The sequence below is a fragment of the Notothenia rossii genome, assembly GCF_949606895.1.
Source record: "Notothenia rossii genome assembly, chromosome: 11".
NCBI lineage: Eukaryota > Metazoa > Chordata > Actinopteri > Perciformes > Nototheniidae > Notothenia > Notothenia rossii.
In genome coordinates, this window is record NC_136910.1 from 31,651,880 (window position 1) to 31,666,912 (window position 15,033).

At 43.5% G+C, this 15,033-nt stretch overlaps 2 protein-coding genes across 2 annotated transcripts in view; one reads left to right on the forward strand and one right to left on the reverse strand.

Annotated features, from left to right (window-relative positions):
* The window catches only part of LOC307024895 (uncharacterized protein), a 119,716-nt gene that overhangs the window by 21,076 nt on the left and 83,607 nt on the right, over positions 1-15,033 (reverse strand). The gene's annotated exons all lie outside the window — the stretch shown is intronic.
* The window catches only part of shroom3 (shroom family member 3), a 104,978-nt gene continuing 92,581 nt past the window's right edge, over positions 2,637-15,033 (forward strand). Inside the window, exons 1-2 of the mRNA XM_079659932.1 lie at positions 2,637-3,168; positions 8,303-8,457. Coding sequence (XP_079516058.1) covers positions 3,028-3,168; positions 8,303-8,457 — 296 coding nt within the window. The 5' untranslated portion in view covers positions 2,637-3,027. The remainder of the gene's footprint in view (positions 3,169-8,302; positions 8,458-15,033) is intronic.

Sequence of the window (15,033 nt, forward strand, 5' to 3'; positions counted from 1 at the left end):
CTCTCCTTAGCAGATAAGCTAAATGTCTTAAGGAGAAGGGCCTTAATCGCCTCATATTTGCTATGGTCTGCGATAAATCCCACCAACCTGGATGACGTGGAGCTTCCCATCGCTGCTACCATGTGGAAATATTTTAAATCCCCGTCACGGACTTGTCGGCAGGCAAAGTGTGCCTCCACGTGTGCGAACCACGCCGCAGCAGCATGCTCCCAAAACTCCGGCAGCTTTACAAAAACATCGTGATCAGCGATGTTCAATGAGTCTTCGGAAACTTTCACGAAAACGTCAGGGTCACCAGTGTTCAGTATGGAACTCCACACTTTATTATCCATAAATCAAGACAAGGTAAGTACGTTTACTGCTCTGCATGTCAAGCTAGCATGAATGACAACCAACCCCGGTACCCTCAATAACTGGTCCGGCTAGCGCCGTCTGGGCCCGGGAAGGCAATTGGCGCAGGAACATCTCCATGAACCAAATCCGAGGGTCTTCCCCCCCTAGCAGATTCAGCATTTTCTCCATCAGCTGAGATGGCTTGCTGTCTCCTAGGCCTTGAATGTCAAGTATCTGGCAAGGCCCTCTCCTTAGCAGATAAGCTAAATGTCTTAAGGAGAAGGGCCTTAATCGCCTCATATTTGCCATGGTGCGGGGGGTCTGCGATAAATCCCACCAACCTGGATGACGTGGAGCTTCCCATCGCTGCTACCACGTGGAAATATTTAAAATCCCCGTCACGGACTTGTCGGCAGGCAAAGTGTGCCTCCACGTGTGCGAACCACGCCGCAGCGGCATGCTCCCAAAACTCCGGCAGCTTTACAAAAACATCGTGATCAGCCATGTTCAATGAGTCTTCGGAAACTTTCACGAAAACGTCAGGGTCACCAGTGTTCAGTTTGGAACTCCACACTTTATTATCCATAAATCAAGACAAGGTAAGTACGTTTACTGCTCTGTATGTCAAGCTAGCATGAATGACAACCAACCCCGGTACCCTCAATAACTGGTCCGGGTTGCAACACACATTGTATGACACAGTGAATTATGTCCCGTAACTGTCACCACAATATCCGCTGTAGTGTAGACAGTCAGTGATGTGTTGATGATGTGTTCCTACAATAGATCAAGTGTCATCACTCACATGTCTGTTGGAGTTTTGAAACAAGCTTGGACTCAGTGGTCCCTGCTGCTTCATCACTGATGTACATATGAGGGATAGGGGATAATCACCCTGTGTAACGCTAACTCACACTTTATGCAGCCACTGTCCAGGCGAGCACACGTGTTTCAAGTTGTGCCGCCTAATGTTTCAAACTCCTGTCAGCCATCAAAAGCAAAGTGGCTCTATGGATGGCCATCTGTTGTAAACAGATTCACCTTTCCTAACAGGAATTGTAATATTTTGGTGATCCTCTTTTCATCTAGAGCCAACATGACTCTCTCTCTTTGCACACCTCTGCACAGCCCTCCACTTTAAAATAGAATTCACTGAAGTTTGCCATATATTGTCGCATATTCATTGTCCTAAGTGTTTTAGCTTTTTAGGTTCTTTGTATATTTAAATTAAAATGTGGTGTAAATACTTGTGTTTATTCTTTTTTAATGCTAAATAGTTTCTAAAAATACTTCTTTCTATTATCTTTATATCTTTGACCTACAACAACAACTTATTTTCTTGTTTATGTTCGCACCACCTGACACCAAAGCAGATTCCATGTATGTGTAAATGTACCTGGCAACAAAGCTGATTCTGATTCTGAACATAGGTTTAATAGTCCTCAGCTCTGTTTGGGGGTAGCGACGAGCTTTGTTAGCTCATCATTTATTCTTTGATAATAACATGATTTCTTTGCATGACTTACAGACAACGAAAGACAGAATTATTGGAAAGAAAAGAAGGAAGCATGCCAGCCGTTGGTATGATGTAGTTTATTTGAATGATAATACCACACATCAATCTGACCTCAAACACTACATGTCAGCTCTGTGTTTCAGTTTGTTGTGAAGCGTGACATGATTGGATCCAGCAGTTGTAATCTGGTTCCAGTGTGAATGGAAACAGTGTGAGCTGTGCTGTGAATGATTGGATTACAGCTCCTCCCACAGAAACACACTTCCTGCGTCCTCTTCTTCTCTTTCATTGGAGGAAGGCCATAACAGTTATATACATTCCTCTCATGTCATGTTTTTAAATGGATGGTTGTATCAAAATATTTTGGTTGATGATCGTTCTCATAACTGAAAATATTGAATAGTAGGGGGGATCTGCAAACGCTGTGTTAACTCTCCTGATACACTCCCACTTGTTTCAATTACCTTTTTTCCTTCAACTGTATCCTTTATTGTATCCCTCTGTTTTAATATAATCATTCCTTCTTACCTAACTCCCTTTCTTTCTTCAACTGTATCCTTTATTGTATCCCTCTGTTTTAATGTAATCATTCCTTCTTACCTAACTCCCTTTCTTCTTCGATTATTTATTTCCTTCCTTCCTTTCTTTCCTTGCTTCCTCAACTCTCTTGTCCCCCGCTCTCACCCTGCCTCTCTCTCTCTCTCTCTCTCTCTCTCTCTCTCTCTCTCTCTCTCTCTCTCTCTCTGTCTCTCTCTCTCTCTTTTCTTCTGGCTCAGTGAGTCGCAGTAAATCCTATTGTTATGGTAAACTGAAATTCGGAGAGAGAGCAGTCCTGTTTCTGTTACAGCAGCTCTGGTCTTGTTTCAGTTTGAGGAATAAAGCGGTGTTTCGGACTTCCTCCTCTCAGTAACCTGTTGCAGCTCCTCAAAGCCTCGGTAGTTTTGGTTGGAGTCTGTCGGAGAACCAGCCTCTCTCTAAGGAATGCACTTTGCAGGACCCGCAGCCCGGTGCTCGGACACCTCCTTCCTTCTTTTTCTTATAGAGAAGTTTTAAATGAATGAAGGAAATGCACTCGTGAAGGATAACCGCTTTTCCGCAGTCCGTTTCCCCCCCTCCGTCCGCCGGTCCGCCGACGGGCTGAGGATCCAGCAGCCGGGAGACAACGCTCCCTGGCCGGCATGGAGAACGGAGTCCGGGTGGGGCTCCGGCAGCAGGCGGGCGGCTGGGTGCTGCTGGAGGCCCGGCTGCAGGGCGGAGCGCCCTGGGGCTTCACCCTGCAGGGAGGCCTGGAGCACGGAGAGCCGCTCATCATCTCCAAGGTGGGACTCCATACTGTCATGTGTCTGTCATCTCTACAGGTGGAAAAGTACTCAGATGGTGTACTTAAGTAAAAGTAGAGGTACCAGAGTGTAGGAATACTCTGTTACAGTAAAAGTACTGCATTCAAAATGTTACTCAAGTAAAAGTAAAAAAGTATTGCCATCTAAATACCGTTAAAGTACCAAACGTAAAAGTAGTCATTGTGCAGATTGGTCCATTTCAGAATAATATATGTTTTATAATGATTGATCATGAAAGTGTTCTCAAAGGGTATAGGTGCAGCTAGTTTGAATGACTTTGTATACCGCAGGGTAGCTTGTGAATTAATCCAGGTGGAACTAAAGTCTGATTTAACACTTGATTATATTTCACATCATTCATCCACATCTGTAAAGGAACTAAATGTTCAAATTAAAAACTTGTAGTGGAGTAAAAGTAAAAAGTAGCATAACATGGAAATACTCAAGTAAGCAACAAGTATCTCAATATTGGACTTTAGTACAATACTTGAGTAAATGTACTTAGTTATTAACACCACTGCTACTGAGACCATGCAGTGTCTCTGTTGTGTAATAACCCTAATATACTAACAAATATAGTCAAACTATAATTTATTTGTTTTTATCTATGACCAATGATTGTTTCGATAGGAGGCGTATAAAATGTTATGATTCCTTTTAAAAAATCCTACTCTATTTGATAAGAATTCTAAACAACAACGTGCATGTTTATTATTATCTTTGTAATTCCTTTCTGTAAGTGTTTTCCATGTCCTCCTTGTGACCTATATTGAGTCTGTGATTTAAAGGAGGAAGAGATTTCCTGATTTTAATTATGGGTCATCATTCTCATTTACCCTCAACAACAACAAGAGTACAGGAAAAAACCAGCTGGATACCTGTTTCATCCATTCAGGTGGTTGAATCATCATCATTAATAATGTGTGTGTGTGTGTGTGTGTGTGTGTGTGTGTGTGTGTGTGTGTGTGTGTGTGTGTGTGTGTGTGTGTGTGTGTGTGTGTGTGTGTGTGTGTGTGTGTGTGTGTGTGTGTGTGTGTGTGTGTGTGTGTGTGTGTGTGAAAAATGTGTTTTCCTCCATGCTTTGGAAACACTCATGCTTTCATTTGGTTCTGTGATACTGGAATAGAATCTCAGATAACATCTGATTGATTGATTGATTGATCGATTGATTGATTGATTGATTGTTTGATTGATTGATTGATTTTAAATAGGATTAGTGTTAGTGCTACCTCCATTCTGAATCTCTTCTTGCTCTTTGAATCAACAGAGAACTGATCAGTGGGGATCTCCATCACGTGTTGAGCAGTCACACAGCTGTGTGTACTGTGTGTGTCTCAGCTGTTAGACCTTTGTATGTTGCTTTCTGCTCCCCCTCACCCACACGGAGTAACCATTCAGATGATGTTATTAGTTCTTAAAACTCTATTTATGTTTCACCTGTCATGAAAACTACTCAGCTATAAAACACGGATTTGAGTGAGTGAGGTTGGCCGATGAGATCCCACCAGCCATGACACACACACACACAGACACACACACACACACACACACACACACACACACACACACACACACACACACACACACACACACACACACACACACAGACAGACAGACAGACAGACAGACAGACAGACAGACAGACAGACACACTTGACCTTAGCTTGTTTATCATCAGTGCAGTGCATTTCATTGGTTCTGAGCCCCAGTGTTAATCTGAAGGTCCCATGACTGGCATCACACTGGATGAGCACCAACGCTGCAATGGTTACACATTCAAATTGAGGGGAAACAGTTCAGCTGCAACCCAGAGTCTCCACAGCTCAGTTTCTTGTTTCAGAGTGACCCGACAGCTTCAGTTTAGTGTCTGGTGGTCCAGATGTGGCGCTCTCACCGCTGTGGCCTGGGTCCTTTATAGAAGCTGCCCATTGCTCCTAATACTAGGATGGGTTAAAAGATGTTCACTGTGTGTGCAGCACTGTGTAAAGATTTCATATGTATAGTTTATTTCCATTTGCATTCCATCTATAGCAGCAGCTCTTAGAGTTGCTGTGCCCCCCCCCCCCCCCCCGCTCTGTCTGAGGATTTCTTCCCAAATCACACAGTCTTTATTGATTAGAGGAGGTATGTTGTTATAGTCACGGTATGAGCTCTGTTTGGATATCTGAATAATAGGATAATGAATTTCAGCTGGAATACCGAAGTCCGTAACACACACAGACACACACAGGGTTACTGAGTGATCTGCAAGCCTTATTTGGGTATATTTATTCCTGAATCAGGCACACAGTGTGCATGTGCACTGCTCCTCAGAGCTGAGCAGCAGTTTACATTTGAACTCTCTGTTTTTCTTTCACAGCTCTGAGAAGATGTTTCATTTCTCGAATAACAACACATCATGTACTCAGACATACTTCTGAACAATTTTGATTCTTCCGAAAACACATCTTCAGTGGCCTGGGCCTCACCTCATTCTCACATTGGGTGATACATTTTATGAACTGCCATGTTGTCTTGTGTAATGTTGTGAGTTCCCCCTCAGGGCCATCACACATAGTTGATTAAAGTCATTCAGTGAATACAGTTCAAAATAACACTATGTTTTGAATGAAAGGTAACACAGCAGGGTCAGACACACCCTGTGAGAAATTATTGGCAGTTGTTTTTACATTCAAAGAGTCCAGATAGAGCTAGAAACCACTGTTGATCACTGGAAACAGTTGAGGGTTGTCAAAACAAATACTGGCACTTTGGTGTCCAGTACTGCCGGATTCCCTCAGGGTAACGCAGACCTTTGATCTGTGAGGTCATATAGAGGTACCTGAGGGGTGCAACGTTTAGTTTTCAGAAATCTAGATTTAGGCAAAGACAGGATGTATGTCAATGAGTCAATGAAGAAGCAAATAATGCAAACTGTATTTACCTCGATCTGTACTAGCTTCGGGCTTACTTTTAACTATAGTCAGAGGTTTCTTGTATTAGCATCTTGTAGCCATGACAGGAACCACATTCGGTTTCTCTTACATCACGAGGTAACATTTACATTTAAATAGTAGGGCTGATTCCACTGGAGCTTTCTGAACGTTTCCTCAGGTTCAGAGCAAATCCGGCATTGTTTGCTAAATTACAGGTGTACAATACAAATACACACATGATAAGGAAGGAAAATAAATCCTTCTTATTATCTTGATTCGGTCCTAGTTGTGATCAGATCTAAATATGCTGATTAGATACGCTGGTGGAATTTGAATAAACATGGTGCATGGAAGCAATTTTGGGTACTGTGCATGTGCCACTTGGACTTGGCTGACGAGAGTCACCTCAGAGACAGAGGACAGCAGAGGCATCCATGCACTAAAAGACAATTCATACTCTGGACATGTAACATTGGATGTTGGGAGGTCTCACTCTCAGCGGTGCTGGTAAGCCTGAAGCATGCGCTCTCCTCACTTCCCCCTGCAGAGGAACCTCTCTGACAGGCAGCCTGAGATACTGAAGCAGGAAGAGAGAGGCATGTTGAGTTGAGCTGCACGCAGGTCATTTACATCTGGCTGTAATCTGATGAGAGTCTAGATGTTCCAACCACATGCTGATTACTGTGTGTGCTTTCGCCTGTTACACCTGCATAAACATGAGTTCTTCCTGATGCACAGATAAAGACAACTTGGTAGTACCAGGTGGACATGGACACTTAACATTGCACTCACATTATATGGTCAGCTTTAACGTCCTCTGTGTTCATAAATATGAAGACAATGACCAGGCCACCTGCAGCACTGTGAAGCCATTAAAAAAGAGTTATCTCAAGTTTTATAATGTCAGAGGAACACGGAGCACGTTGCCTGGAGTCTAAATTTGGCATCAAAATGTAGAACAAACTACTGCTACTGTGATCAAATCTGTCCTGTATCAAGTCAGAGTACAGAGGCCTACCTAGTTTTAATCTGACTTCAGGGCACTAGATGGTAACAGTTGAAGCAGGCAACATATTTTATTTCACCTTCATCTATAAACACACCAAACGTCCTGGATCCAGCCTGAGCCTGTGACGTTCTGCAGAGATGTTTTGACTACCATCTCAGGATTTAATTTAGCTCATCTCAAAGAGGAGACAATGTGACCTTAAAGAGGACGAACATTACATGTAATTTGTTAGACGCTTTTATCCAAAGCGACTAACATACATTCAGTTCTGTGGACAATCCCCACAGGAGCAATTTGGGGTGAAGTGTCTCAGGGACACAATGACATGCTGACTGTGGTGGGACTCGAACTTGCTATCCCCTGATTTGAAGACCAGCACACTATCCACTGAGCCACAGCCTGCCCACAAACACACACACACACAGCCACAAAGTGATAAACACACAGTCGCTAGACGTTCAGATACTGCTGCACACACGCTGACAGGCTGCTAAAAGGCATCATCGGCAGCACTGATAATGCAGGGGGTCATGCTGATAAATACAGAATGTGTATGTGTGTGTCTTTTGTTATGGAGTTTGCTTATTGAAATGACACTAAGATTTTACCAGCTGTAGCTCACTCAATAATGCAAAAATGTTGGTTATCAGTTGATAATTCATGTGTTTCGAAAATATAGGACTATACAAGGACAAACTAGCGCTGTACTGCAAAACAAGGTCCTTGAATTGTTTTCCTTATTCGTCCTATATTTTATGATACAATTGTTTTTATTTCACACTGATACTTCTTTCCAATGTGTAATGCCTTTCAGGTATATTTTACTTATATATACATCCATAATAATCAGGTGTAGTACAGTTACCAAAGTTATTTTGAGTTTTCAAAATGAAACCCCCTATAGAGAGACAGACAGGACGTGAGAAGGACAAAGCCATCCGGCAAACAGCCAAACCTTCCACTTTTCCCGACAGTGACACCCATGCACACACCACCAGTGTTTATATGGTTCAGTTTGAACCCAGTAGAGACTTAAAGAATGTGTTTGGAGCTCAGGACTGGAATGCATTATGAGCTTTGTAAATCATTAGCTAAAGACATGCAAATTGTGGCAGAAAAATCATTGACCTCTTCAGCTCTTATTCCATTTCCTCAGTGAATCTGGCCCTACTTGTTTGTGTGTGTGCAGGTAGAGGAGGGCGGTAAAGCTGACAGTTTGGACCAGCCTCTGCTGACGGGGGATGAGATCGTCATCATCAACGATGTGGAGCTGACCGGGTTCAGACAGGAGGCCATCGCTCTGGTCAAAGGGTCCTACAAGACTCTGCAGCTCACCGTCCGCAGGTACGTGTGTGTTTGTGTGTGTGTGTGTGTGTGTGTGTGTGTGTGTGTGTGTGTGTGTGTGTGTGTGTGTGTGTGTGTGTGTGTGTGTGTGTGTGTGTGTGTGTGTGTGTGTGTGTGTGTGTGTGTGTGTGTGTGTGTGTGTGTGTGTGTGTGTGTGTGTGTGTGTGTGTGTGTGTGTGTGTGTGTGTGTGTGTGTGTGTGTGTGTTCCGAGGCATATAACTGAGACCCAAACCCAGCATATCTATAATGCTGAATGTTGTCAAATTTGAGACTGACCAAAACCAAACATGAACTCCAAAGCTGTTCTTTAGTTTGATTTACCTCATATTGAACTTTAGTGTGTGTAAAGGTGTTTTAAGTTAACAAAATGATATTTCAACATCCTTCATAAATTCACTTTTTTCTTTACATACAGTTGCATTTACCATTTACTAAATTAAGGATTTCTAGACAGATGTGGACAGGTATTAACCCAGGCCCGGTTCTACGGGGGTGCATAAGGGTGCATTGCACCCTCAGTTGATCCGTTATGTACCCTCATTTGAAAAATGAAAAGTGAAAAAAAAAAAAAATGAAAAGTAAAAAAAATGAAAAGTGAAAGATATACATACATAATAACAATAATAATAATAATAATAATAATAATAATAATAATAATAATAATAATAGTAGTAATAATAATAATAAGAATATAGTATAATTGTGGTTAAATAACATTTTCTGCTGCATTTATTTGGTCAATTTAAACGGTAAGTAACGTTATTATGTCAGGTGCGCGTGACCTGTGCCGCTGCACGTTCATCATCTGCAAGGTGCTTACACAGCAGTCAGTGATGGACATCAGAAAATGGTTAAAACAACCGGCCCTTATCACCAGCGGTAACACTGCATCTACTGTTCAGATCATGGGGACATTACGTTACCCGCGGCCACTGTCGTGGACAATAACGCCCGACTCGCCGGCTTTGCCTGCCTCGCCCACGGAGGCGGAGCAGCCGCAGCCGTCTTCGTTACCCCAAACACCGCCACCCCTCAGCGGCCCGCAAGTGCCAGAGGACCTCGGAAAAACAGAACCTGCCCAGGTATATTTAAAAAAGTACCCAACTCGCCTGTACAGTGGGGTAAGGCGCTCATTTTGCAGCTCATGGTTTCAAAACAGAGATTGTCTAAAAAAAGATGCCATCTTCTGCTATGCCTGTATAGACATTTCGGTTCAAGTAAGTCAGATGCCTTCACCACAACTGGCTACAACAACTGGCGCCATGCTCTTATAGGCTACGACTTGATAAGGGACTGGGAAGGCATGAATCAAGCAAAGAGCACATAGATCCATAGATCTCTTAATGTTGCTCTCAAAGTGCACGAACTTCAATATTTTAAAAAAAATCTTCCCGGGGTAGCATGCCCCCGAACCCCCCTAGAGGAGGTGAGGACCCTCCTAGAGGAGGTGAGGACCCCCCTAGAGGGTGTTAGGTCCACTCCCCACTTGTAAAAATAGCACTTTACTACTGCACCCTCTCTAATCTGAGATGCACCCTGAGTCATTTTGTTCTGGAACCGGGCCTCTATTAACCACATCTGTTTAGCTTAGTGGAGATGGACACACACTATCAGTCACAGTCAGTGGTGGAAAGTAACTGAGTACATTTACTCAAGTACTGTACCTAAGTTCAATTTTAGGGTACATCCATTTTATGCTCCTTCATACTTCTACTCCACTACATTTTGGCCGCAAATATTGTACTTTTTACTCACTACATTTATCTGAAAACATCAGTTACTAGTTACTTTTGCAGGTTTATATTATTTATACAACTAACTAATACACTGTGATGTACTATTATGGATAGAGACATCTGGCACCATAAAAAGTAATCAATGTCATCAGGATCTGAGATCTTCTCCCATCACCGGTCACAGTCATGTATTTTGGGATGGAGGAGTTGAGGTTGATGCGGGTACAAAGCCAGGAATGTACCTGGGTTTGGGGTGTGACAGCTAGCATGTTGCTACTTCAGCTTTTATTCACCGGAAGACGCGTGAGAGGCATGACACAAAGCAGGACTTTAGACTTCAGACACACACACACACCCACACCCACACCCACACCCACACACACACACACACACACACACACACACACACACACACACACACACACACACACACACACACACACACACACACACACACACCCACACACACACACACACACACACACACACACACACACACACACACACACACACACACACACAGGTGGTATAGAAGCTCACATGACATTATGGGAGGGTGTGTGCAGCGCAGTGTTTGGTTTGATCTTCTTCCTGATGGGGATCCACGAGAAGTCCTCTGCTCACAGGTATTTTTTTCTGCGGTAAAGGTATATATATATATATTAAGGCTGTCAAGTTAATAACGCGTTAACGCAAAAAAAATTAACGCCACTAATTATTAACGCAATTAACGCATGTGTATTTTTTGTCCTTGGCCGCCCCGTAGTTTCGTAGAGCGCATCGAATTTAAAATACCATTTACAAGCTGATGCTGACAGCCCCGCTCCTGTCGCGACCACACTTCCACGCTCACCGGCAGGCCCTGACTGGCCATCGGGAGGACCGGGAGGGTGTGTGTATGTGTGGAGCGAGAGAGAGACCTTACGTGTATTGTTGTTAACATCTGGTGCTAGCTAGCTGCGCTAACGGATATAAGGAGCTGTTTAAATGAAAACAGAGGAGCGACATTTCGCCGACAACTGCGCCGAGCACTTGACTTTATGCAGGTAGCCAGAGAGTGGGACATTGTACGAAAAGTCAGCACACTCAGCACGGATAGTGCGTGCAACATGATTGCAGAGTCCAGGCAGCTCCCGTTCGAGCATATGCCTGGAGTTGCACATAGCTCCTATGATCCATCACTCACACACACACACACACACACACACACACACACACACACACACACACACACACACACACACACACACACACACACACTTTGTATTGTATTATTGTATGAGAGAGGTTCCAGGTTGAATTGAGGCGAATATTTGTAATGTTCAGTGGTTGTTGTTGAGAATATTTGTCATTGTTCAAACGATAATAAACATTAGCATAAAGCATATTTGTCCACTCATATGTTGAGAGTATTACAAACTTGAAAAATATTCCTCTAAGGTACATTTAGAACAGATAAAAAATGTGCGATTAATTTGCGATTAATCACGATTAACTATGGACAATCATGGGATTAATCGCGATTAAATATTTTAATCGACTGACAGCCCTAATATATATATATCCTAAATCCTTGTGAGTGTCACGATCACAGGTACAGATCAGAACCCAATAGCACAACTCAGATACAACCAGTGTTTTGCAATGTTCAGTTTATTCAGGTCAGGGACAGGCAGGGTCAAAACCAGGAAATCCGTCAGACAGGCAACCAAAACCAGACAGGGAGCAGGCAGGAACTCAAGATTCGAATACAGGCAGGCAGGGGTCAAAAACCGGGCAGTACAAAAATCTAGGCTAGAGAATAACACACACACTGGAGAGCGTGGCGGAAACGACAAGACAATCTGGTAAAGGACCAGTGATAGTGAGGTTGTATAAATACTGTGGAGTGATGAGGGAATGAGTAACAGGTGAGGGGAAGGGCTGGGAAGACCAGGTGAGGGAAGTGAGCTGATTACAAGGGCCTGGAGGAAGGCGAGATCTGAAATGACAGGAGAGTTTAGATGAGCCAAACCAAACAAACAATAATAGATGTGTCTAACTTTTGACAGTGTGCTCATATCTATATCTGTTGCGTTCTGTCTGGCTTGTTCAGCAGCAGCTTAAAAGTGGACCTTGGTGTGTGTGCTGTCAGGGGACTGCAGCAGGTCAAACTGCAGTCACACACATGGGACTCACCTTTGGACTATAGTGTCTTTTGGCAATCCAAGCAGACAATAACAAGCATATTTCTAATAACATACACACTTTGTGAGTCAGCTAACAGCTCCAACTCTCACAGTGCACACAGAAACATCTGGGCTATAGGAGGATGATAAACCGCTGCTTTTTGGAGAGTTGACCCAGGTTATCCTTGACAGAGAGCACAGGTAACGGACTCCTCTCTTTGTTATGTTTTAAGGCTTCTTCTATCTACACTGAACAAACTGAAACGTTGACTTTAATTAAACGTATTATGTCAACAAATTCCACATAACTGTGTTATGTGGTTAGTTGGAAGCAATAATATTAAGTTGAGCATAATATGTTTTATTTAATTCAATGTTTCAGGTTTTTCAGTGTATTTCCAACACAGCTGTTGTTTTTTTGAGAGATACATATCCATCAACACCTTGTAGGAAGTGTTCTTTCTGTAAGCTATATATCTTTGTCTTGTGTTCTTGTTAGTTTTTGCCTATTAGTCAACCTGCAATAAAAAGATATAGTAATCCCAGCGCTGAGCTTTATGTTGACCTCTGCTTCAGCTCTGCAGCATCAAACATTGCTCACTGTCAAACTGCAATCCACTCCTGTCTGTCCCATCAACACTATTGAATACCATAGTAGGTTTTTAATTGGTTCCTTTTCATCATCGTTTTGTCATATTCGTGGATAAAAAGGGTGATTTGCAACATATATTAGTAGTTTTTATTTAGTGTTCATTGACAAAATGAACACAGCTTGAAGTGCTCCCATTGTCAGTCACCCTTAGAGTGAGAATATCACTCTACTTATTTAACCTTCTCCACACTGAACAATCGTCATTAGATGAGACAGCTTGTTGGGCTGCATAACTCTCTGTGAGTCCTTCTCCGCCTTTAAGGGTTTTACGTTTACGGAGGTTTCAGTGGCTACACCCACTTCTTCTATACAGACACACTGACCTCTGTAGAATAAGTGATATATAATACAGTAATGTGCTCAGCCTGCTGTCTGCAGGGCCGGTCCATCAACTGTACCACACATTCTGTAGTTTGAAATATCACTTCAATTTCAACCACACTGCACTGGTGGTTATTATTTTACTATCATTCATACAATTAAGGGTCCCTCAGCGGTGCCTGGAGATGAACTGGCTTGGAACCCCAGAAAATTGTAGGGAAGGAAGCCTCAGTGAAAATAGTGTGGGACACAGAGCTCTCACCACAGGGACTGGGGGGGGGGGGGGTCATCTGTCAGCCCTCTTTTAGGGAGTCACTGTGTACATTTTAGTGATCCTAAAACGTATTTTAAAGTCAGACTGCTGTGGAGAGGATCACAAAGCTAACATGTAACCCACCAGGGGCCTCATTTATAAAGGGATATACGCTCCAAAAATGGCGTACGCCAGTTTCTACTTAATGTTTGTGATTTATAAAATACTAACTTGACGGGAAAATGTGCGGTCCTCCACGCAAACTCTAAAGGCCCAGATACACCGGCCAGTCACCTGAGAAGTCGCCGACGCCGACACCGACTGTTGCGTCGCCGGACTCTCCTGCGTATTTGCCGACTTCGCGCACTGGAACACACCGAAAATCCGAGCCGAGCACGTATGAACTGCGTATGCGTGAGTGGCAATAACTCTCCTTACCAGCAGGCGGCGGTAGTGTGTATTCATCATTCAAAAGAGGCAACAACCGGAAGACAGAGAAGAAGAACAGACTCTGTGATATAAACAAACAACAAATAGCATTTTTCTTTCCATTTTCACTCTCGTCCATTGAAAACATGAACGAACAGGAGCTCTATAAACCGATGAGGTGAAATAGCCGTCCGTGTGTGTTCCATCTTCCATTTTAAATCATTTGTTTACCTCCCTCACTTCCGTTAACGCTTCTCATGCACTGATTCGCAAGCTGAACAGCCAATCAGTGTTATCCCTTTGTCCGACTTCTGGTAGTGTTCCCGACGCCGATTGGATTCAACATGTTGAATCGGCAAGAAAAGGCGTCAGGTCGGCAGAAAAGACCCGACTGTGCGGCGCACACCACTCCGAATAGGGCGTGCCCACGCTCATGTTCGGCCCGACTCCCATTTACTGCCGATTTTCGTTTTTTGAAAGTGCATCTAGTGGTGCTAGTAATGGTGGTCCTATGATAGCAACTCTAAAACATGTCTCTCTCAACTCTGAAGCGTAAGTCAAGTCAAGCTGGACCTTTTCGCGACCGACTTGAGCACGGGTCGGATGCTGCATTTTCCGACGCTCCCCAAACACATCACATCTCCGGCACAAATCACGGATGTGATGACAGATTTCATTGCGAGGTTGAAAGAGTACTTTGCCGGTCGATTGGATGGACTTGCTCTGCCCACAGAGGTGATGGGCTTTGCCAGAGACCCCTTCACTGTTGCAATAGAGGGGGACGTATCAACCAGAGCAAAGGAAGTGGTCCCCTGCATCAACAAGGGGAAATATACACTGGAACTTATTGACATGCAGCGCACTAACGGGCCAGCGAAGTTTTGGAGTGATGTCAAAAAACAGCAGTTCCCTAACGTTCAGAAAGTAGCGATCTGTGTGCTCAGTATGTGAATCAAGCTTTTCACACATGAACTCAATCAAAAGTAGCACTCGCTGCTCCCTGACTGACAGCACTC